General features: G+C 36.3%; 1 protein-coding gene and 1 long non-coding RNA gene across 2 annotated transcripts in view; one reads left to right on the top strand and one right to left on the bottom strand.

Annotated features, from left to right (window-relative positions):
• Positions 1 to 25,285, bottom strand: part of LOC145939686 (uncharacterized) — a 47,333-nt gene extending 22,048 nt beyond the window's left edge. Inside the window, exons 1-4 of the long non-coding RNA XR_014425874.1 lie at positions 25,215 to 25,285; positions 24,696 to 24,889; positions 23,802 to 24,089; positions 23,457 to 23,498 (exon numbers count right to left, since the gene is read on the bottom strand). This is a non-coding gene — a long non-coding RNA (uncharacterized LOC145939686). The remainder of the gene's footprint in view (positions 1 to 23,456; positions 23,499 to 23,801; positions 24,090 to 24,695; positions 24,890 to 25,214) is intronic.
• On the top strand, positions 1,172 to 3,874 carry LOC145939493 (uncharacterized). The gene is made up of 5 exons (XM_083043823.1): positions 1,172 to 1,278; positions 1,512 to 1,720; positions 1,812 to 1,932; positions 2,086 to 2,289; positions 2,459 to 3,874. The coding sequence occupies exons 1-5, from the start codon at positions 1,207 to 1,209 to the stop codon at positions 2,858 to 2,860; spliced, it is 1,008 nt and encodes a 335-aa protein (XP_082899949.1). The 5' UTR covers positions 1,172 to 1,206; the 3' UTR covers positions 2,861 to 3,874.
• Positions 25,286 to 26,555: the final 1,270 nt, after the last annotated feature.

Here is a 26,555-nt window from a genome sequence, read left to right as displayed (position 1 = left end):
CGTGTCTGATTGTACATTTTATGAACTTTATTTGTAAGAGAATTTAATACTTTGCAAGAAAGTTTTTCGATAATCTTAATAATTCTTGACAACTTTTATTAACTTTTATTAACCACGACTTTTCAGCGATCAGCTGATGAACGCCCCGCACGCGATCAAAGCGTTGAATGAGCAGCTGGCGCAGTGTCGAACGCGTTGTCGAATTATCGCACTCGTATAAGGTTTTTATTTTTAAGGCAGAGATCCCGCGTGGCGACGCGCGCGTATCTGCATACGCCGAAGATTCATCCACCGAGTTGACTGACGAGCGCCGCCTTCCCCTAATCGTTCGATCGCCAAAAAATTTACAAAAAAAACGTCATGGCGCGCCGTACGAGAAGGCGACAAGCGAAAGGGGAAAGGAGAGTAAGAAGGGGGGAAAGGAATCGAGATAGTACGGGGAGAAGAGGAGTTTCAAGAAACAAACTGAGACGAAACTCTCTCCCTGCGTGCACCGGGCACCGCCCTTGCACTCCACCCATCCATCTCCGGCGTGCATATATTTTTGGGCGGCTAGTTTTTCCCCCGAGGGAGATTTATCATGTCCCTACGCCTCTTCTCTCGCGGGCTGCTCCATCAGTGCCCGACGTGTGGCAGGGAATAATTGGCAGAGCGGAGGAGTGGCCGCATCTCGTACTTCAGAAACTACTTTTCGAAGATGACTCGTGGGAGCAGACAATCTTATAGGGAATTATTGAACGATTATTTCTATGACTCTATATTCACATGGAATAACGATTCCATAATCTTTCCGAACAAAGCTATAATCTTTAGCCTGTCGAATCTTTCAAGTAGATTTTTATACAAACTTTTATACAAATATTATTATGCGCATCGCAAATAAAAAAAATATTAGATTTTTTTATCTGGATAAAAATTTCTTCTTCTATTTGTTAAATGTATAGTAAAAAATTAAACAAAACTTAAGAAAGATAGGGGCAAATCGGGCAAATATATATGAATATAACTAGATATTTTATGTCGCGTTTATCTTCTTTCTGAAATACGTTCAATTTCAAAAGTGTTGAAAGGGGCAATAAAACTTGTTAGTACAGTACTGTGTGATCATCTGTAAACACCAAATACAGAGAGGTCAGGTAAAGTCGCTCGCCTGATCAGTCGTTTAGAATTCTTCGTTGAAGTGTGTCATTTAAAACTATCGTCAAAATGAGTGTGCTACGGTTTGCTGAAGAATTTTCGCGATTAGTTATGAGTTACATGAAAGATTTACATTCAATTGTAAAGTATTTGACTCAATTAAAAAATATGTTACTTTTAAATAAAAATAAAATATAGTTGATAAAAATATTTATATATATAAATATATCAGTGTGTGAAATTAGATTTATATATATGTATATATGTAATTAAAAAAGTATAACGCGTGCATGTAATTTTGAGATATAATTAATATGTGATACAATTTTAGAATATAATGTATAATTCATGATCATTATATATGCGTGTTCTAGAAAGATTCGACAAAAGTTGTTATTGTGCCCTTGAGCAATGAACAAATAGCATTTACCGTACATCACGTGCTTCGCGCACTTGGGGTAAAGGACGATGAGAGTGACAATGATGATTTAGTGTCAAATTTAGTAACATCGCAAACGGAAGTTCGCTATTCAGAAAATTCTTTATCGAAAGTTGAGTTAGACCAGCGAGAGAAAGAGAATGAGTATGTTTTGGAACTTGGCGTAATGTGATAGAGACATTTATCATTTTTATCATTCCACAATTATTTTGTATTAAAATAATTTCCTATTTAGATCTCAGGATGAATCTCAACCTGCCGTCATCAATAATTCTTCCCTTTCTGACACTACATTAAAAGCTATCCAAACCAAAACGGAGAATTCCCTTGAGAATGGATTGCAAAGCGAAAAGAAGGTAACCTACAATTTAGAATTTTTTTTTTATTTCTTCTTCATGTTGTTTATTATTATTTAAAGATTAATTATAATATATATAGTTTTCAAATTAACTGATTATTTAATTATCTAGTCCGCTATCGCTATAGTTTTACATGTCATTTATTCGTAGTATATTTCACGATCAAATCCCGCGATCTGCGTCAGTGTTGGCAGATCTGACACTTTCATTTGCAAGGAAGATCAAAAAACAAATACTGATATCCAAGAAAATGTTTTCAAAACTCCATTAAATGAAAAGTTTCTGTACTCTGCATTGGAAGACATACGAAAGTCTGTGGTAGATGTCACCCAAAAAATAGATAACTTGAAAAAGGTAATTTCTAATATAATATTTTTTAAATATATAATTAATTAATAAATTAATAATTAATTAAATATTTAATTAATATAATATATATATATATGTGTATATATATATATATATATATATAAATGTATGTTTTACAAAATATTATTTCTATATAATTAAAATTATTTTATAGCGAACATCGCACTCGACCAAACAACCACGGCAATTATTTTCAAACTCTTTTCTTAATTTCAATCACACGATGATCAATAAAGAGCCCATCAAAATTCATAGATCAATGACAACTTTCTCTGGATCTTCATCAGTATCTTCTAAACTGCAAGTAACGGGAAAAACGGATATTTTAGCGGACAGACGTAAAAGTATTGGCTCATTATCGTACGGTATTGCAACTCCTAGAAAATCAAAATCCCCAAAACTGGATAATTCGAAATCAAATTTAACTGAATCATTTAACAAGTTATCTCCAGGTTTGGTCCCGAAACTTTCGAAAAATCCAAAATACGCCCATGTGAAAAGCACTATACCAAAGCCAGTCTCCTTAAATAAAAAAAAGGTGGAAACAGTACAATAAAATCGCAGAATAATATGTACTGAATAATATGTTCTTATTTATGAAATTTAAATAATAATATGAATAATAATATGAATAATATGATTGCCGGAATAATATGTTCTTTTTTAGAGTAATTTATAGTATATTATATAGTAGATTACAGTTAGTAGATTACATATTTATGAAATTTAAATGTGATAAATTCGTGTAATTTGTACAAACCTATATTGATCGAGTAATATGTTCTTTTTTTAGAGTATAAAACAAATTCTACAAATGTAAAATTTTAATGATTACTCTTATTAATTAATTGTTTAATTTATTGCAGACTTTAAAATATCTTATTTCGTACTTTAAGAAAGAACATATTGCTCGGTTAATATAGGTTTGTATAAGTTTGTACAAATTACGAATTTATCACATTTAAATTTTATAAATATGTAATCTACTCATTGTAATCTATCAATACTGTAATCTACTCTAAAAGGAACATATTATCCTGGCGTTCATATTATTCATACTATTCATATTATTATGTAAATATTTTAAATATGTAATACTACTTTGTTTATTTAAATATGTACTAGTTGTAAACAAGTCATTAAACACAAATATGTTTACTTATATGGCAATCTGATATGACTTATGAATATGTAGACTCAAAAATGTTTTTTCGCTCTTCTTTTGCTTACGGAACGATTTTGCATATTTTAAACGCAGCGGTCGTACAAGAATCTATACTATTAAGATTGTTAACCTGATCTTTGTACCTTTTGGATCTCGAGAAAAAATTCGATCTGAAGTAGGTATTACCGCGAAAATAAACCTGCGGATTCTTGTGACATAATTTTTCAACGCGCAATCTCTTTCTTCGTAATTTCTATCTTATATAAACCAGATATAAAAAAATTTAATCTTTTTATATTCACATATTAAGTATAGTGTTTTGTAATTGAGAAACATTTATCTTGTAATATTTTAGTGTTACCTTTGATCGGCCCGACAAAAATCGCATTGGAGAATTAATTAAAGCTTTTAATTAAAATAAAAAATTAATTTAATTCAATACTCTGTTTCCTTCATCCTGAAAGGGTTGATAAGGTCTCCTTTCTTTGTACGTTAGTGAGACAAAGCTGGCAAAATAACTATTAGTATCCCAGTCTTTAATTATAAAAATCGTGTAGGCGGTGCTTTGGCACCGCGAGCCTTCATCAATCACCCGTCAATCCACGTTTATGAGAACGATTCTTTTAGATTACACGATCTTTGCCCTTGAAAGGTAGACCTTCGTTACTAGGAAGCAGGTAATCTTGAAGCTCGTAATTAGTGCCCGTCGGGGTGAAGACTATATCTCGTAGCTTTCATGGCACTCGTTCGCTACGTTAACGTAGAATTCGCGGTAATATCATACATTATTTTATTTTAATGAATCCATTTCCATCAGGAGGAATCCATTCCTCCGTCTCCCATCAGTGCATCCGCGCATCCAGTAGCAACGTGTGAACTGCATCTGTCCTTAAGTGCACTCTCGGCAGAACACTCCTCGGCTTAAAAAGTGTTTTACTTGTTGACGTGTCAGCCGGGCCATTCGCCGGCTGACTTCGCGAGACAGTTCCATCAACGACAGCGATTAGCTCCGCGATTCATCTTAATGACTGCCTGATCATCGGTCCGCTCCTCTTCCATTCGTTTCTCTTTTCGATCTTATTAAGCAGGCGCGAAAATGCGAAGTGAAATGGGACAGGGAGGGGACATCGTTTGCTTCTCTTTGTCTCGTCTCTCGTCACGATATAATCGTAAGTCGCGCAGTCGTGTATTTTATTTGTCACTTTTATAATGTCGTTTCTCGAAACTTTATCGCGACAAATTAATGAAGGGTAACACGGCCGAGGCGAAAATTATATTTTACGAGCGCTCGTTAGGTCTTCTGTATGATGAATAGATAATCATGTTGCATTAATAGATGAATTAATTTGATAGATAAACGAATGACATAATTAGGCATTTTATATTTAATTGTAAAATTATAGGACAATTATTATTAACATGTGTTTGACTACAAATTTACAAATGTTTGCACTTTAATGAATAGCTTAGGCATACATTTGAAATTTGAAGCGTTACAAGCGATATAATTCTAAACTTCAAAAAAAAGCTAATTTTGAAGAAAAACAAATATACAAATATACAAAAAGTGAATCGATTAATATAATATATACGTCGCTGGTATTATTGTGATTCAAAAGGTGATATGGCCATGACCGTTGGCACAGCTGCCACTTTGCTGAGAAACGAATTTGTAGCCCGAGCGTTCCGACCTTTTTGTCTCATCGAATCTCTTCCTGTGGCTCTCCCGCTCGCTCTTTCGTTCTGCTGTAGACCGAACGAGCCCATTTTTGGTCCACACGTTTGCGAACGCGCGCACACATGTGCGTCCGTACGCGGAGAACGTTTCTGCGGACAAACCGATTTGGGGGCGCAAAAACGAATCGCATCTTTTAAAAACATACTTGAGGATGCCGAAGAAGCATCCGCAATTTCCGCCTGATGGTGCACAGGTGCACACGTGTGCGTGCATTCTTTTGTCGGTACATCGTGTTAATAACGACCCTCTTTCCGCACCGCGTGGTCACGCAATGACAAATCCTATAAATCATAAAATAAACCGTGCGTTTAGCCTCTGCGTTGTTGCGTAAAATGTGGCCGAAAAATTTTTTTCCCCTCTAAAGACATTAAATTATTCTTTTTTGACGATATTTTTCATAGGTATTTTTCATACTTGAATTGCATCGCGCGATGCTGACGATAAAAATAGAGATAAAAAATGTACCCTAATAAAATATCGCGGAATATACAGTGATGCTCTTAAAAATTGCGTGGCATAAAAATTACTCTTCGTCAATAAAATTTTGATAGATTTTCATTATCTCTGTAAGATTATCGTCCCCTGCAATCGGTTATTTTCTTCAGGCGCCCTTCCTATCTGCGACACCGCCGTCCCTTAAATGAAGCTGTCATCGTCCTGGATGAATTGCACCTCTGCTACACAGACCGGGCGCAATGAGGGCGGTGGCAGCGAAACACGGCCGTTCACGAGCGCGTAATCGCGGCGCATGCAAAGTCACGCGACCGGTTGACTACGGCGTGCGAGATTGCGCGAGTCTGCAATTTCGTGCGCGCTCAAAAGCCAGCTACCCCCTTTCCCCCCGGCACTTGTTGTCGAAGTATACATCGCTCGATGACTCCCTATGCTAAGTTCCGGATGCGGCAAAAAGTCGGCCAGTCGGCTCTTGTTGCGGGCTGAGAGCCCCAGGGGCGATCGGAAGCGGCACGAGGCGAGCGAAAAAGAAAAGGAGGGAAGAAGGGGATCAGGGCAGACTATAAACGTTCTGTCGATGCATCTCCCTTGTTCCACTCTCTTTTCGATTCTATGTTCGCCAAAGCATCGGCTCGAAGGGAGGGAATGCAGGGGGGAAGGATGATTACGAGCGCGTCTTTTTAACACAAAAGGCTCGAAAACCAACACCGAACTACGAAGGGAGCGTGCGGCGCGCCCTGTAATCGACGACGTCCTAAACCCGGGCTCTCCCTCTCTTCGTGATGAGACAACCATTTTCAAAATTGCGATAGTCGCCTGCAAATAAGGCGAGAGAGACGGGTTCCCCTCAGTCGGATGTTGTAGGTAACCGAGGGCCTCCTCTCGTGGCCGAGTTATTATTTGTTTTTGCCTCGGGGGACCATCACGGTACTTATCGAGTCACCGTTCGCTTCAGCTGCAACGGAACGTTACGCCCCAGTCTCGAAGAAAACAAGACAAATCGACCTTCCTCACACTGTCCTCACATTGGCGCGAAATCGCGTGGGAGTCGCGATTTCTTTCAGCTACAAGAGAGTACGACATTACACTTTTTTTGCATTGCAAAAAGAAGGAGAAGCTTTGATCGATACGTTGCTATTAAAATTTCTGAACATTCTTTTCACGAGGATTAAAGGACGTACAAATAAGTGCATATTTTGTAATATAATTTTAATCTATAACATAATTATGTTCCATAATGTCTTTGTTAATCTGCGAATACATTTGAAGGCTTACTACATTGTCAATAATTATGCTCGTCATCAGAAATTTCCGAGAATTATGCAAGATCTTTCTTTCGTCGTTTACTTCGCCAGGCAACTTAGAAACTTGGTGAATCTTAGGTTGTTCAAACCACTGGTTATGATACATCGCTCAATATATACTACTAGGCACGAAAAAGAAAAAAAAACTAAGGCGCGAATCGGGCAAATTGGCGAGGAACCATTCAAGATTCGGATTCGGCTGCAATCTCAGCTCCAGGGCACCGGCGGCTCACGGGCGATAATTGATATCACCTGCCATGTAAATATCGGGTATCGTCGCTTGCCGAACCTGTCGGCGGAAAAAGGGCCAGGGCAGGAGGAATCGCCGAGTGCAACCGCCGGTGAGATAATTACGTGTTGGTTTTAGAAAAGGGGGAAGCACCGGTTAATTCCACGCTTCGTGGTCCGCGCAAAAAACCGCCTGCGGCTACGAGTTCTTCTGTTGAAATTAGGCGACGCGCGTATTGTGTGAGAATCTCAGCTCGAGCTGAAGCAGATCAAGATCTAGGATCTAAAGGAATCGATTTCAGCTTCCAAATATCAGTTGAAAATTTCAATTTGTGTTTTAATTTTAATGTTTATATAATACATACGTGTATTCTAACATATGTATATAATTTCGTATTAAATTGCTATCACATCTAAATACAATGTTGGCATATTTTTTATCGCCGAAAGTCTTATATCCAATGCCATTTTATTGTTAGAAATTATCTCCGATCTTGCAGAATCATACAGCACGATCAAAAATCATAAAGCTAGTAGATGATTTGTGCAGGGCCGATAAAGGAGATCTTGCGAACGCCTATCATTTAATATTCGGTGTTCATATGTTGCGCGTAACACCTCGCCGTGAGCCGCTTAACACCTCGGACGCCATACGGTTTAAGACAGTTTGCGTATCTCGATCTCGTTTTCAACACCTTCCTTATCGATGATTCCTTTTATATTCTCGTAATGACACGCTTCTCGGAGAATGCCCCTGCGGCAGAGAATGCCGTTGAAAAAGAAGTAGAAAGGAATCGCGGAGTTTGTTTAGCAACACGATAGTTTTAGCAGAGAGCAGAAGGCAAGACAGAATCTTTCAGTTCATTCCAACGCTGCTATACAAGAAAAATTTTATTGTTTTTTTACCGGTTCTTTTTAATGAGTTCTTTTTATGGAAACAAGACAAAATGTGCAATATTATTTTTAAATGTCATTGCATTTATCTGATATAGTTTAGTTATTTAATTTTTAAGTTGGCTTTTTTTTTATATAAATTATTTTTATTATTATATTACATATATAACATCTTAGCTTTTTGTATGCACTAACATTGAAAAAATATATAAATTAATAATTATAAATTAAATATATAACTCTAGTGTAATTTTTTCTTCAGGATAGAAACTCAACTTGTTTCCTTTCATGCAGTGCAGAGTAATTCAATGACGATAGAATGCTCGAATAATTTCTTTATGAAAATCTAACGCGTAATTTTATAGTTCTTGCTGCTTTATTCGATCCTTCGTTAAGATTTGACATTTCGATAATTAGGTAAGCGTCCTCACATCGTGATGATCTATAATTAACGATATAAAAACGGATTTTAGAAGACGTTTCTAAAAGCTCCGGGACCATCTCATCTCACACTCACGCTTCCGCGTATCGAAATCTTCGACCGATCCCATGTCAAACAAACGCGGTTTAACGCGCACGTTAGAAAATGGTCGAGCGAGGAAAAATCTGTCTGAATAAGGCAGACGTCACGGCTGTCATTTTTGATTTGGGTCCGAAATGGTCGATTCAAAGCATCGATAACGAAAATGTTTGAACGTCGGCCTATAATTAACGATATTAAAAGTAAATTTGCATCGCGCGGCGGAGGAGGAGCGAGCGGCCGCATTATGCATTCTCGGCCAGTCTTGTGCCACCGTATAGGATAAGCTGTAATTAAATTGATCGACTCGCGGGATGCGAGCAATGTGCGAGATGCTGTCGAGAATATGCATTAACTTCAAAGATCGAAGGTCATCGGAGGGTGGAGTGATGACTACGTCACGAAGCACAGCGGCTAATGTAATTATCGGATCTGTAAAGATCCGCTATACTGACGCGAATTGTGTGTACTTTACATCGATTTTTTTCGCGAGAGAGAGAGAGAGAGCATCGACCAGTCAAAGTCGCGAGGCCGTTCACTGCGCTTCTTCAACGTTATATTGCGGATCGAATAGCCGATATTTTATTGGTTCGGTCGGGCTCTTCGAGAGAATTAAGAGCAACAGCGAGAGGGTATGTTATAAAATTTATGTCGCTGATCTCGGCATGCTCGCTCGTTAGTCGCCTGGTACATTAATGATCATCCGTAAAACATAGTCCTTCGAGTCAAAAACAACGATCGAGATCGGCCTTCGTTATCCCTTGAAACAAATAGCACCGAAACTGTTCGCGAAGCGTCTGTTTCCGAGCTTCAGAAAAGTATCGAAAACTCTTTACCGTTTTTTCCGTTTTTCTTTTTTTCATGACATGATTTCGTATGCAAAGAAGGCGATCAAGAAAATGTGCCCATAAAAAATCGTGAGTTTACTATTTATGACGATTTAATTAATTCCTATGTATTTTCGGACACTTTCCATGCAAAATGTTCCCCTCTTTATGACTTCTCATGAGATATAAATGATCTGATAAAATATATTTAAGCATCGTCACACCCTTCTTTCTTCCTATCTCTTTCTTTCTACTTTGAATATTATTATGAAAAAATAAAACTATAAAAACTGCGAGAGACGCGCCATAAAGGGAGCATCCCAACTTCTTTTTCTTTCCAAACCTCATGCATATTCATAGTTAATGGGAGTATTCTTAGAAGATCGAATGGGATCGAATCGTCGTTCGACTCACGATACGTTCGATTAAAAAACGCAAAAAGATGCCTTTTACTATTCTTAGATATCGCGCGTTAATTTATCGCCAACACGATGTGTGTCGGAATTCGGATTGAGTTAGATCATCCACTAAACAAAGTGAGATATTTTCTTCAAGTTCAAGCTGCTGGTTTAATACGACTCTTGGCACGCTCTCTTGTTCACCAGCATCGATTTACGCGCATTCCTCTTAATGAAGAGCTACGATGACGTTCATCTCGTTCGCGAGATCTCGTACGTGCCAGGAGAACATTCTCATCTTTCGCTTATAATGTGCTGGCCAGGTCGTGTCGGAACTTGAAGCGTCGTTCATCGACAAACGTGACACACGCCGTGTGTTTTCTCACATCTGTCGGCCAACTTTATCGCGCAATATTGCGAAATATGCGAACAACAGCGTGCCGCTGTAGATGAAGATGTAGTCGAGATCGCATAAAATTAGTATTCTCTAGTATGTAACTTTCCGCGGCGCGTGTAGGTATCGAGGCTATACATATCTGGCCTACGTGGAATAATAAGGAGCATCCTCTCTCGATTCCGCAAATCGCAGAGTGTGCAAGATTTCATAACACAGAGAATGAGCAATATTCTGCTTCGCGTGTATCGCTTGTTCGCGATCGCACATTATTCATACGGCTCCTTATTATTAATGCAAATATCATGCGCCTAATGCATTATTGATACGACACGATAATAAGCCATTAATCAATATTAATTAAATCGATTCCGTTAAAGAAATCACAACACTCGAATCGGCTAATTTATGCCCATTGAACCTTTGTTTATGATCCGCTCTCGTCGCGAAGTGGGGGAGAGAGTGTTTCTATACCTGCGGTTTTAGACCTCGCCGCTTACCTGTTACCTCTTACCTGTTACCTCCGGGACACGTGACACACGCGAGTGGCACGCGCGGCGCGCGCTTGCCTCTTGCCAATGGTAGAACCAGTTCTCCACGGAATAGAAATAACGTTCTCTCTTTCCTTCGTTTACCATTGGTACATCTCGGATGTATATTACGGAGTTTAATGTACTTTCAACAGTTTCGTCTCAAATTGGCGAGCTCATTTATTGAAATAAAGGAGAGAATAAGAAGTCGTAAATATTAAATTTCGTAATATTTTACATTTAGAATTTAAAATAATAAAAATAGAAATATTTTTTGTATGAAAAAGATAATAGAGAGCTATAAGAATTATACTACATTTAACAATATAATTTATTAATATTATAATGATATTTAAGATTGAATGTAGTGTTTAGAAGTTAAAGAATCATGCGTGATTGTCTGAAATAAAAATTTATATACCTATTTTGAACGGCATATAATGAGGGATCATACAATAATAACGGATCTGTAATTATTGATTTCATCTTGCGAAGAGACGAGAATGAACGGGCATAAATCAACGAAGTCGAGACATCTCGGCGATATATAAACATTTCTTTGCGATTATACGATGGCAGCGAACATTATTTCATTTGAAAGAGACTCTCCTTTCTCTTTATTCACATTCTCCTCATTTATACTTCGTACAATTCTCTTCATTGTATAGCATTCGACGATTTTTCAAAATTTATTTGATTTACCTCCGACGAATGCAAATAAACATAGTTCCATGTGCAGTTTCATACATTCACTTATTTTCAAAGGACAGTGTTTATATTTCCTCGAGAAATTTCGCCTTTTCTGATCGCAGATAACTATCAATAATGACGAGAAAATATTTTCCGAAGGTAGCCGGATGCGATTTGAAAATATTATCGGATTTCTTTTCAGATAAAATACAGTTCGTCGAAATTCAAAAAGTTTCGGGACAAACATCGTGACCCCATCGCGTGGCTATAGCGAGAGAATATTCGTAAGAATGGTATTCATTGTTCCGTCACTTAGTTCTCACAATGGGCCCGGAGATCTTCAATAGGACATCTACTTTCGAATAATTCCATGGAAAGAGGAAGAGAGAACATATTCATTTTAGTTATTTTTTTTCATTTTTGTATCCCAATACTCTATGCAAACGACGGTCGACCGCAAGAACGAAGAAACCATTATTATTCTTATCCTTGCGTATTTTATTTCTAAACTTTCGATACTAGTTTATTTTTTAAGAAAATAAAATATGAGAATATTTTTTTATATGAACAGCTGATTCTAAACAGACAGTATAAAAGAATATTTCACAAATATTAATACAAATCGGAATCACGTATTATACGCATGTTGTAGCAATTGATAACAAAGCATTTTCTAGTGCTTCCTATTATCTTATTATTTTCTAAAGCTACATCTTGCGAAAAGAGCAAGAAAACTAGAGATAGATGAAATTATCTCCCGCTATACTATGATCAAGAAGAAGTAATGCAAGACGGAATAATTCAAGATTAATCTCATCGATCAGAGGTCGATCAAGTTTCATGACGTTGCGTCGCGTCGACGTATCTCACGTGTAAGATACGTGCGTTTGTTCTTAATTCCATTAGCGTAATTCTCGTTCGTTTCGTCCCGATCGAGAGATTCCTTTAACGCGCGCGAAACAATCCTGACAAACCCACACACACCCGCTTCAGTACGAATGAAATCCATTGTCGAGCGGTCATGTACTACGAGATTGAAGGTTATTATTGTTTAATACGGTCAATAAAATTGCATTATGATACTACATCCACGTAATACTAAGGTTCCACGAGGTCTTGGGTCGTGCCAGAGGTTCTCACCGGAATGGAAAGAATATATTTATAACCCTTTTTTACTTTTATATAATAAATGGATATTATACCATAGAACTCGCATCTCATGAAATCACAATGATTATTATATGACAATGGACTAATTTAAAAAATATCTACGTATGTACATGAAGTTTTCACGGACTTTTCGTGTAGACAGAAATATTTAATTCCATAAGAGTTTAAATTCTAGACTGTTAAAAAAATTAAATCACACATGCATTTGTTTCGAGCAAAGGAGAACTTCTCTCGTGTATTTTCTTTTTCATTCACCTTCGCAAAAAATAAAGGTGAGCGCCTCTGCGGTCCATCCTGCGGCGTTCTCGCAGCGAGACCGATCGTGCTTCAAAATAATCAAGATCACATTGGTCTGTCCCGGATCAAAAACATTAATTTTAAATTATCGAGATGGCACCGGGGTCCGTACTATGGCGGGTAACATACTGCGATCCCGAAGGCGCTGGCTGCGATCGAGGCGATCAATGGCACCGCTCTCACCGTGAGAGAGATTGGGCCGGAGACCGTGATTGCCGGTACATAAATATCAAAAAAAGAAACGGGGTTGATACAGCGGAAAGAGAGAGGGCTTGGAGAGAGAGAGGAGGAAAGGCTTTACTTCCAGAGAGACGAATACTCGCTTTTGATACATTTTCCCTTCAATTGGAAAATTCATGCGGGAGCATTTTTCGCAAATTACATGGTTGTGATAAATTTTTATACAATGATCCTCAATCGTTAACGCTTGGATTCACGAGTTAATATTTCCGAGAGAAAGTAAATTGATTTATATACACAGAGAGTCGCGAGGAAAAAAGTACATGATAATTCTTTATCTTTTTTATTCGTTGACACTTTCTATTGATGAAGAAGATTTGTTCATTAAAATATTTTCTCTCTTTTTCTCTCTGCAAAAATAGACTCAAAATATAGATTGCTTCAAATTTAAACAGATCAATTTTAAAATAAAAGTATTAGTTCTACCAATAGTAATAAATATTGCTTATAATATAGTGTTTCACACATTTAATCTGCGCGTTCTCCAATCGCTTAGTCTATCTTGATGATGATATATATGTATGTATATATGCTATGGTGACTTTGGACATTGTAAGGCGATATTGGAACAATGTTCGCATCGACTAACACTACATTAACAAAGCAAACAGCGAGCTGAAGATACAGGACCTGTGAGTACCAAGCTTATCTCGTCGAAGCAATTACCGATGGGTAGGGACGAAATTAAAGATGCGTATCGACCGACATCTGCTTAGCACCATCAAATTAACACTTGTTTCAGCCGTCAATTAAACGATCGTTTGATAACGTCCCGCTAATTTTACACTGTGGTTCAGGTAGAAACTTTACAGCTCGATTTCTTTGGTCTCTCGAGAGATATAATGGCACAACTTTGTAATATATGCAGGTGTATATGTATATTATGGAAAATTAATTATTCTAACAAAAATTTGTGTTACATAAAATTACAAAACCTTTACAGAAAAAAATATTTTGTTGTATATATGTATGCTGGGGCTGCTAACTTAACAGAAGTAAGTTTTGAAGCTTCAAAAATATATTCATGAGCCGATTATTGAGTTACAATATTTATTTATTAATCGCATTTAAAATGCAAACTATTTGTTAATTAATTCTTTCATTCTCAAATCCGCTAATACATAGATATATGTTTCCTTTCTAATTGAATCGAATAAATTTTAATCTTTTTTGTATAGTATCTCTCTACATAACAAGTATTCAAAAAATTTCGAACTATTATCGTAATTTTTAAAATCGTGTCGCACGAGTTTATATATTCACGTTCGTAGGATTGTACATGCGAGAAAGTTTCCCGTTAGTTTTAAAATCATTCTTCTGACCCATTGAATCGAATGTTCATTCATTCATTCTTCATTCAATACGATTTGTCACGTGTATGATAAAGATAGCTTACGATATTTAAAAATTAAATTTCTTTAAATATCGTAAGCTATGTTTAGCATACACGTGACAAATCGTGTAGTAATCAATGAATGAAATGAACACGTCAATTCAAAAAAATGTCAAACTACTGATAACAGTAGTCGAAACAGATAAGCGCGCGGCACGAGTTTATATACCCATGCTCGAGGCATTGCACATGCGAGAAAGTTGAGAAAGTTTCTCGCATGTGCTATCCTATGAGCGCAGCTATATAAGCTCGCGCGGCACGCTACTCTCTTTTGACTACTGTCATCAGTAGTTCGACATTTTTTGAATGCTTGTGTTCATTCATTGATTACTACACGATTTGTCACGTGTATGCTAAAAATAGCTTACGATATTTAAAGAATTTATTTTTTTAAACATCGTAAGCTATTTTTATCGTACACGTGACAAAAATCGTATTGATTGAAGAATGAATGTGTAGGCTAAAAATAGCTTATGGTATTTAAAGAATTTACTTTTTATACATCGTAAGCTATCTTTATCGTACACATGAAAAATAATATAGTAATCGTAATTGAATGAACACTTGATTCAATGGATACAGAAGAATTAAAGAACAGAAGATTTAAAGCGCTAACGAGAAACTTTCTCGCATGTGTGCAATCCTGGATATATAAACCTGCGATCTTAGAAATCATTCTATTGAGATAGTTATTTCTGTTCTCAATTCCGATCAGCTGTTTTTAAATATTTGTTAAGCAAACACAATACACACAAAATTAAAATTTATTTAATTCAATTAGGAAACATATATCTGTATGCTAGTAGATTTGAGAATGTAAGAATTAATTAACATATAGTGCGAATTTTTTAAATGCGATTACTAAAAATAATACTCTAATAAATAATACTCTAACGCAATAATCGGCTCGTGAATATTTTTGAAGCTTTAAAACTTATCTCTGTTAAATTAGCACCTCTATCATAAAAAATCGAAATAATATATGTAAAAGATGAACAAAGTTATTTATAGAAATTAGTTATTTAGATGTTTATCTATCGTCGAAATATCTTTAACGATGATTGTTTTAATGCGTACAAAGAGAGTGCTAAAGGTGAGCTTAACAACATCGCGGTGATTAAGTATGCAAATGAATTTCTGCGATATTTAATTTGTCGACGCTCGTTAACACTGGCTTAAGACAAATTGTTTGTCTAGCACGAGAGTAAGCAGAGGCGCGGAGGTATTTCTAATTATTCCGTATGCATAGGTTTAATTAAGGACTCGGTCACGTATCTGCTTGATAAATAGTCTCGGTGGCGAAGGTTGGCGATCTGAACATCGATTCATTCTTGGCAGGTAACCATCGCGAAATAACCATTAATTTGAAAGTTTCGGTCCAAAGTCGCAATTATACGAATTATCGAATTCTGAAGGACGCTTTTGGGTGAAGATCTCTCATTATGACAAATTAATCAGTTTTTTACGGTTATTTGCATATTAATATTTTTCGCATTTCTTAGTTTGCTTCTCGTTTCTGCGATAAAAACGCGTTATTTCATAAAATGTGAAATCCGACAAGAATTACACCGAGCAGAGAATTACAGCTTAAGAAGCAAGAGTTTAATCGAGAGATAGAGAAAGAGAGAAGAGGAAGAAATCTGCTCTGATGACATCATGTCGGATTAAAAAAAAATTCTTTGTAACCGACCTTCCATCGGCATTAATCGACGTTCAACGGCGATAATCCTCAATAAAGCCGCTCTCGGATTCTTCCCGGAACACTCGCGCGCGGAAGAAGAAGATCCACGCAAGCGTGCGACCCAGTTTCGAAGGTGTATCGGTAATTTAAGATCGATAAATCTAGATCTATCGAGCCTATCGTGTTACGCGCGCACAGGTCGCTGCTGCTCTGTTGGGATTAAAAAATTCAGCCATTCACGGTAATCCTTTCTCGCGCGGCGAAAATAATACGAATGCGGCCGGAACACGACACCGTCGATTGTATATTGAATTTCCTGAATTGGCCTGAATGTGTGCTTGATATTCGATAAAAAAGTGGATTAAAAATATTATGTTTCGGGATATTATATGCCCCATCGGGCAGACGAGTCGTAGGGTAAATTCTGCGTTTGCCTCCCCTTGCGTTCAATTTACCTCGCGTTCGCGATGATCTTCACGGTTAAGTTCAAAATCCTCTTTGAGAGCTTTTTCACGGTTTTACGTTTCATAAACACGGCAACACGATGGGGGATAGCGAGGAGATCGAGGAAGAAGAGAAGACGCCAAAAACGAAAGGCTTATCATATTTTTCTGACCATGGGACAAATCCCTAAATCTTGTTTATAAGCCAATTGCACAATACGGAGCGTAAGGGACTTAATGCGACTCCGGACCGATTTCCGCGCGAAAGTTCTTCTCTAAAGTGTAAATTATACTACGGATAATAAATTTACTACGGAAGGATTATGCGGTACAGGATCCATCCGCGAGAGATAAAATTCCTTGCCAGAAACGCTTATCAAAAATGTGTTTTGTACGTAATCACAGTATGTGAATTATATTAAAAATGTCGGTGGTTTTATGTTAAATAAAGAGATATTTTTTAAATAACATCCATATCTGATAATACACTAAATCACATGGATTAATTAATTAAATAATCATATATCTCCAATCGAAATGTAATTAAATTTTTAAATAATTTGATTTATAAAAATAGACTTTTATTGATAGTTATCCGCGATTAGATTTAAGTTTCCAGGAAAGTGAAATTTATTTTGCGAAAAATTTCGATTTCAGCACGTTTAGACGTGCAACGTAGATTGTGATATCGATTGAATACGATTGAGGAAATACCCTCTCTTTACCCTCTCAGCGGGGTGCCCTCTGACCAGCGAAGCGTCTTCTAACAGGATTACTATGACGCGATTGTACGCGCGTCAAGGAAATAGAACGGCATTGTGGCATTCGGATATGCGGATCGGGTATAGGCCAGACTAAAAATTAGGAACGTGTTCCTTTCATTTGTATGCTAAATATTTCCTTCGAAGAAGAACATCTGCTAGTTGCTGGTTTCACAAGATTATCAAAAATATCTAGTCTATAGAGAAAACGCCCGAGTTTCATTATTATTTATTTTTATATCATAAAAAAGGTAGGCTATGTAAAAATAAAAGTGTGTTGAACAGATATGTGTATATAGTTAAATATATGCATTGAGATAAGGAAAAATAAAATCTTTTTTTTTATCCTGAGTCTAAATATATAAATAACCTCAGGCGGAAGACAGACTGGTAACAGAATAGTTAAGGCGAGAACAAACACGAATGCGTTTAAAGGATTCAAAATAATTTTCTCATTTTTCTCGTTGACTTAGGCAATTTATCCATTTCGATCCCCAGCTCCCCCGACGCGCTCAACCGACAAGGTCCGCAACTAGACACACAACACGTCGACGCCTACCACCGTTTAAGAAACACGTTAGTCGAGTCATGCGTGCGGTAATAAAGCTGATGTTATTTTTCAGCTATGCTACGTCGATAGGGGATGATACGAACGACTGTCTCCATATGGTGAAAGGACGACTAAACAGTCGTTTTCCCCAAGATGCAAATAACGAGCATCTAACACCTCATTTGTCGCTATCTTCCTCTCATTTATAAAAAAGGATTGAACAAATTCCTGCGGGATAAAAATATAAACCGGAAATCGTTCGCTATTTATCAAATATATATAGTTGAGTTTATTTTCATCCCGTTTATTTTCATTTAGAAAATCTCCCGATATATTTGATTTCATTATATAAAACTTTGCAATTTCTAACGAAAACGTAATATCTTATTAAAATTCCTTTCAAAAAGTTTTAAATAATTATTTCTACATATACTTATTGTTTATCGCATTATTTTTGAATTTTTTATCATTACTTTGCAGAAATGGATTTATCAGTATTAAGTGACGTGCGGAATACAAACATATTTTTGCTTAATCATCGTCTTATACAAATCTGACCGTGTCATGTTCCATCGCTTGATTAGGATGGATTTCAGGTCTCAGGCAGGGAGTGACTCCGCCACCCACGTATTCAATTTTCCGAAAAGCTCGGATGTTTGGTCCATCGCTGCTCGTGAGTCTCGCAGTTGCACAAAGCCGCGGCATGACGTCCAAGGTGTCCCATCAACAATAGCGGCATACGGCCGTGGAGAGGAAATCCCCACGGTTCGCTCTGCCCGTTGATCCCATCGATTCACGGTTCACTTAGTTCGAGTCTTCTTTCGACATTTGTCGTACAACTCACTCCGATGTTGTTACATAACGATACCATGTCTCACGACACGTTAAACCCCACCCCGTCTCATCGGTAAACCAGCTTACGTTTCTCTCGAAGGTCGTCCTCGATCGTTCACATTTGTTCAAATTTTATATGGATAGCCCGTTTTTATTCTCGAATCTAGTGTAGTTTCTCGAGGGGAGGGAATCTACCATTATAGGACATCCTCATATTTCGTCGTGGCCAGTTCTGCCCATAATTATAGTCCCAAACGTGCTCGATATAAATGACAATGACGGTGAAGCACAAAAGACTTGCGTGAAATAAATGGATTTATATACCATAAATGCTGTATAATTAGCATTTTAAGAAGGAATAAATTTTTTAAAGGTGAAATTACATAATCTTACATAATATCAAACACAGATTGAATATGCTAATGCAATCGCAAGATATTTAAACTATTATTTTAACAATCGATGATAATTGTTGTGTTTAATTTCATGTATTATTTTTTAATAAAGCTTCGCAAACTTGTACTGTCGCGATACGAGCCTAATCCGTGACACAAAATATTACAAGAAAGTCTATTCCTCGAGGCTTCCACGGTTTATGCTGCTCCCGAGCTAGCCCACGTGGAGTCACATGGCAATAACTCTAAAATTTGATTGCAGCAGACATCGGGATAGGCTACCCCCCAAGGCAACCGTGGTAATAGGCGCTACACCCTCGCACCCACGCTCTCTTCTCGCTCTCGAACTCTAAAGTTCGGACCAGCTCGGTCTCGCCACCAGCACCACCATCACCACTCTACGTCGTAAATAAAACGAAATTGTTGACCGGTACCTTTCGGCTGCTTAAGCGTTAAACAAAGGCCCACGGGATGTCGGACGCCGTATCTTTGATCTCTGTTTGCCGAGGCATGCATCACCCGCGAGATAATCAGGAATAATTATTTGTTAGATAAATACGATCGCAGCAGGCGATAGCGCGCTAAATTTATGATGGACCGCTTGCCGTTTGTAAATGACGTAGAAGGAGAGCTCGTTCGCGCCGAGCTATGAATATCCTCGCTACTCGTGCGAAGCACGAAAGTTCAGCATATAAGTTCGTGATACATCGGTCTGGCTGGATTTACCGTAAAACGACATCAATATCGCAATAGTATATTAGATAAACGATTTAATTTGAATATCTAAATTATTCCATTAAGCTTCTTCACATCAAGTATTACCTTGAATATCTTTTAAATTGAAAAATAATAACGCGCAAAGAGAAATATTTCATACGCGAAGATGCATTTCATGCATCAGTCTGAAACGACTTTAATATCATGCTCTATCTGCACGTATACATGAGCGCGTGTCGACGCGAGTATGTATGTAAGTTGAGTGATAGACATGCCACTTCCCGTGTTCGACTGCTTGCGTAACGCTCGACTAGTCTGAGTAGCCTTTCTCGATCTTCTCGATGATTAAGAGATTGTTGCATCTCTACTTGGCATACCCCGCATACCAAGCGAAACCGATGTATCCACATCGATGCGTCGACAGAGAGTAATACTCATGCGGGTATCTTCAAGCATGGTGGATGTCAAACGAATGTATTCTCGATTCTCACGGTCGTGTTAGCCATCCATAATCCATAACTTTAGCTAGACACATATCATTTCATCTTTTTTTTTAATTTTCCTTAAAAAAATCGCGGCAATAATCTAAATTTAATATCTTTATTCCATGTAGGCAGAAAAAAAACAAGAATTAAGTAGGAACAAAATGTTGCTAAAAATTATTCTTTGATTTAATTTATATATGATTTATATTCTCCAAGAAATAAATATTAGGGAGTTCTTATACAATTTCTCGACTCTGTCTCCGTTGAAACCATGTATTCTATCGCGTCGCTATTTTACACCGTGGCCGATTCGGCGTCTGAAAATTTTTAGAGGGGTCCCGAGTCTACTGCGGTCTGCCGTGTCGTACATCAACGTCTCACGGAAGGTGGGCGGACGTCGCGTCAGCGGCTGACGCCCCGCGAAATTGAATCTAAAGGTCCGAGTGTACCCCTATACACGCCAATCCTCCCCACGAAGCTGCAGGGAGGTCGCAAATCATCACCTCGCTACATTTACAACGTTAGATAGCCCAAGATTACAGTCGTTCCAAGCTCGACTATGCTATAGAAACACAAGGTGCTTCTCCTCGCGCGCTCTTCACCTTCTCTCTCTCTCACTCTCTCTCTCTTGACCAGGATATTACAGTGCCTTTCGCGAAAGCGATCCCTCGCCATTCTCGCGGGCTCGTTGCCTACTTAAGCGAAACAATGTGGTCCCTCGGCGATCGGCCGCGCGAGCAACGTCCAGCTCGTAAATTATCTGCCGGCGGGGACTAATGAGCTCGTGATTATAGGGACCGGGGATAAAAAAGGGCGTTCTCTCCTGTGGATGCGCGACGTTCGCTCATGGTGATATATCTCAGGTTCGTTGCTGCTCAAGATGAATACGTGAAAGTGTATCGGGACAATTTTTTCGTGGCCAAGGCAGAACGGATTCGGTGTACGACGGGATTCTTGACTCGAGAGTGGAGCGCGTGGTGAATGCGTCAGACTTGATTAGATTAACGCAGTGACGTGGGTTCTCTCTCGAGGAGATTCTCGAAATTATTATGAATGTTTTTTTTTTAAAACAAAGACTTGTACGTTTTCTCGTCGCTGTCCGACTGATCGTCTTTAAGCCGCTCGCAAGAAATAAAAAATATTATTTATAGAATTTTATTTATAGAAAGAGAGAAACAGAGCAACATTCCTTTCGTGACTTCTTACTTGGAAAAATTAAAAAAAAATTCACAGTATTACGCGACCTCACGTAAAGATCTTTAGACATTATTTACGAAGTAAGGCTTGATGATCTCGAGGGGATCAGCCGTATTTCGTTTGCCAATGGGGGATTTGCTTTCTCGGCCGATCAAACAATGCGCCCTGAAGCGCGCCATCAGGGCCTCCGAGTCTCTCGTATTTCTCTTAAAACGACACGAGCGTTCACGTATGGCAGCAGAAAGGATTGGAGGTGGGTATTCCCTTCCTTTTTGTTCGCGAGGGACTCTGGTCTCGCACGAAATTCCAGACACATCTACCTACCTCTCTCGCCCATCAACCTTCCCATGTCCTCACACGCGGTCCCGCAAAACATCGCGCGAGCTCATGCGGACTTATCCTCTCTCCGTCGTCTTAAGCCGTTCCCGCGTTTTTACATTCTCGACGAAATCCCTGTAGCTTTGTGCCAGTTTATTACGTTTGCCAACCAAATGATGTCATTAGATATACTTAGGCGGGGCTTTATTGCTATCTTTTATGCCGGTCGAACGGCTCCCGTGAAACGAATTCGTGTTGAGCGTTCACGACTCATCGGTTATCACATCGAAATTCGTTCGTCATCTCGCTCACGCTTTCTCGGATAGGCGGTATTACGGTTCTTTTTCTCTAATTCTCACGGCTACATGAGAACCAGATATACATTTTTACTACCTTTATATTATTGGATATTTTTCGTGGCAACTTTCCATATACGAAGAGCCTGTGTACATTTTACAACAAGTCTCTTTGTGAGTTATACATCTCGAATGTGATGAAATTAGCGTGTCGTGCAAGCCATGAATTTTAGAAGGACTGACAGTTGTCTAATCAATTGATTTTCGAAGTCGACTAAGTTAAAAAATTAGAATCTTCACATATGATTGAAAAAATTGCACAGAAGTTGTTATATTTTATAAATTTTTTATATAGGAATATTTTTAGGTAATATTTATTTAAGTAATCTGCATTTTGAATGTTCTTAATTAAAAATTATAATCTTCACTAAAAATATATATTTATATTGTGAAACTCTTAAGTTATTTGTAAACTGATATGTTTTGTTAAGAGAGATAATCTTCATCGAATGATATTTATATTATAGAATGATTGAAAGCAAAATAAACTAATACGTAACGGATATGCGGCCATATGCGGCGCATTTTATATTACGTATATTATTATATTTAGAGAAGCCAAAAATTCATTGCTTATATATTTCAATTAGAACAACACAAGCGCGCGCGTAGCGCGCGCTATTCTTCGGTTTTATATTAAAAAGAATGATATTAAAAAAAGAATAATATAAAGTTTATTTAAACTCGATTAATATTATTTGACAGAAATCAGCTGATTAAAGCGTTAATTAAATTTTAAAATAAAAATATGTTATAGAAATTAAAATAATAATGTTGTAAATAATATGTTATAATACTTTAAACTCGAATAATATTTTATGACAGAAATCAGCTGATAACTGTCAAAAATATTAATCAAGTTGAAAGAATTATAACATATTATTTAAAACATTATTTTAATTTTTAAAACATTATTTTAAAATTTAATTAGCAAATTAACGTTTCTAATCAGCTGATTTCTGTCAAAAAATATTAATCGAGTTTAAATAAGCTTTATATTATTTTTTTTAAATATCATTTTTTTACAATATAATTATTATTATTAAATACAAAAAAGTATTCAAACTCTTGTATGCAACAAATAGAAATTTAAAAAAAATAAAAAATTGGGACATGTTACTTGTATTGTATATGCTTAGTGTTTTATATCATAAACTAAAAATTTGTCACTCACCGATCGCAGCAGCGAAGTTAATGACATTGAAGCTACGTTGATCTGTAACATATAAAAAGATCCAAATTATAGCAACGCCTAAATTATTAACATTTTTGAAAAATGTTATATGCAGATATTTGATGCGTACAATTATAAACAGATATTTAATAAAATAATTATATAATAATTTTCGAAAAACTATTCTGCTTAACTTCTTGAAATATCATATAAAAAATTTTAAAATATCATATAAACCATTTTTCTTCTTAATTTTTATTTAAGTTATGCAAAGGAATAGTGCGCGATTAAAATGATATATAAAATAATACATATATATATATATATATATAATAAATTACTTACTTTAGAATTGCTCCGTTATTGCCCGATGCCTCCTAGGCCTGCTCCTCCTCTCAGGTTCTCAAGGTCCGTCGATTCGCACGTTGCAAAAAGTTTATTTTTACTCACAAAAAGTTTATTACGCGACATTCTCGTTTAAAACGCGCGATACTTTGTACGGCACTCCCGCACTTAACGCGCGACATTTTTAACGACACTCCCGAATTTGGACGATGATCTGTACTATGATGATCCACCGGTCCTTATCAGACAATCGATCGAAACGTAACCGATATAACGCGCGACAACTACCTGAAAACCGATACATTTCATTGCAAACACGATGCATATTTCAACGCGCTTGCTACATATGTGAATATTATACATATATTATATTGTAAAATTATATAATATATTTGTAAACTTCTATAATATATTATACAATTTTATAATATATGCCAAATGTCTTTTTTTTGCATCAAAATTTTATCAACTATTTAATCAATTGTTATATGTATATACATACATTTCTTAAATTTGAATATATTATTTCGCATCGCAGTGATAACAATTGATTGCATAGTTGTTAAATTTGAATATATTATTTCGCATCGCAGTGGTAACAATTGATTGAATAGCTGTTAAATTTGAATATATTATTTCGCATTGCAGTGATAACAATTGATTGAATAGTTGATAAAATTTTGATACATATATATATATATGAATATACATATATATGAATAAGATATATTCGAATATAAGAAATGCATAAATGCACTTATTGTGTTAAAGAAATAATTAGTAATAGGTTATAAATTTGTCGCGATAAAACGATAATTTATCATTCTCATTCTCTACCGCCTTGTGATATGTCTATGAATCTTTAATCGTAAAATTAATTAGTTTATTAATTACCTGATAATCACTAATTGTTCGTAGAGATTAATTGCGTTTCGAGAAATGCACACAGAGCAATCCACTACCCGGCAGCTTGAGTCTCGAGTGTCGCCGTGCAAATGCCTACAGTAGTACGAAGTACGGCTATGACGCGCATATACACGCGTCATAAGCAAACTTCAGGGCGATGCGCCTGCCGATGTATCGTCGCTCTGAAATGTTATATCGAATATTTAACGCTTTATAAGCTATTTTCTATGCCGAATATGCTGCTTCTCGCGCATTTAATTAATTATTAATATATGGATCGGTACACATTACAACTCTAACCCAAATCATTCGATCCGGCGATTCATATACATATGTATGCTTCGTATGATTCGTATGTTATTTTACTCTATCTATTCGGATATGATAATTATAATGACAATTAAATATAAAACTATATTTAATTAGGTAATTAACTGTTACTAGCTTGATAATTGTTTGTAAAGAATCGTGTTTCAAGAAATAAAATACGGAGCATGCTTCACCTACCTGCCGACTCGAGCGTCTCCGTGCGACTGCGAATGCTTACGTCACGCGTACGCGTTCGTCAAGACCATGTGCCGGCCGATATATTGTCGCTCTAAAATGTTATCGAATATTTAACGCTCTATAATTCTATGCTGAATATTTTGCTTATTGCATATTGAATTGAATAATAATACATAAATTGGTACATTACCACACTTTCCATTATCTAAATCTAAATCATTCGATCTGGTGATTCATATGTTATATTTCATTCTTTCTATCTGAAAATAAAAATAAATTATTAAAAAAATTAATATCGTCCGTAAAAAATATTACACAATAAATTTATTAAATTAACAATAAATTAAAATTCCATTTTTCTCTCACTTCAATTTTTGTGTCAAATGATTAAATTGCACAATATATCTATGTATATATCTGTTTAAATAAATAGCAATCATTTTGTTATTTATTGATTATTAATAATAATAAGAATTAAAGTAATGCGGATTATTGTATCAAAAATTGTTTGTAAGAAATGATACCTAATATTAAAAATAAATTATAAAAATAATATTATATAAATTCTAAATTATATATGGGACGATAATTTTATGATACCAAATATTTTAAAACTAGCTAAAAATTTTTTCCTTACATATTTCTATAGTATATTGTCTGCAGATTACTTGTGTAATAAAAATATATAAGCCTACACACTTTTTAATTAATATACATAAAAAAAATCTCCGCCGTATAGGATTCGCGAGAATAATTTCATTATACCGAATATTTTAAAAGAAGCCAACAATTTTTTCCTTATATATTTCTATAGTATATTGTCTGCAGATTATTTTTGTAACAAAAAAATAAGAACCTACACACCTACACACTTTTTAATTAATATACATAAAAAATGTCGCATAGGGTTTGCGGTGACATAATGTTGACTTTTAATCTTTTATATATATATATATATATATATATATATATATATATATGACGAGTCATAAATTCATCTTTTGTATATTTTGGCAGTACATTGTTTGCAGAATATTGTCGTACCAAGCAGACACCAGCGTACAAAATTTTTTATTTAACATTTATAATATAAGAATGCTTCGCGTAATGTCCGCGGCGACAAAGTGTCGACATTTATTATTTTAAGACGAGACAGAAATTCATCTCTTGTATATTTCGATAATAGATTGTTTGCAGAAAATTTTGGTACCAAGCAGCCACCATTGTATGAATTCTTTTATTTAATATACATAATAAAAAAATGCGCCGCATAGAATTCGCGCCAAAATAGGCCCATAATCTAGATCATTTTTATCGATAAAAGAAGATTCAGTATATGGG

The sequence above is a fragment of the Prenolepis imparis genome, unplaced genomic scaffold (genome assembly GCF_030444845.1).
Source record: "Prenolepis imparis isolate NDT839.2.m4 unplaced genomic scaffold, iyPreImpa1.0 SCAF_8, whole genome shotgun sequence".
NCBI classification, from domain to species: Eukaryota; Metazoa; Arthropoda; class Insecta; order Hymenoptera; family Formicidae; genus Prenolepis; species Prenolepis imparis.
The sequence above is the reverse complement of the archived record's forward strand: the minus strand, read 5'-3'. Positions and strand labels throughout refer to the sequence as shown.

Bases quoted from the DNA above. Each gene is read 5' to 3' on its own strand.
- LOC145939493 (XM_083043823.1), top strand. From the start codon at position 1,207: ATGAGTGTGCTACGGTTTGCTGAAGAATTTTCGCGATTAGTTATGAGT. The intron at 1,279-1,511 runs GTAAAGTATTTG...TGCGTGTTCTAG, and splicing joins TGAAAGATTTACATTCAATT to AAAGATTCGACAAAAGTTGT. The intron at 1,721-1,811 runs GTATGTTTTGGA...TTTCCTATTTAG, and splicing joins CAGCGAGAGAAAGAGAATGA to ATCTCAGGATGAATCTCAAC.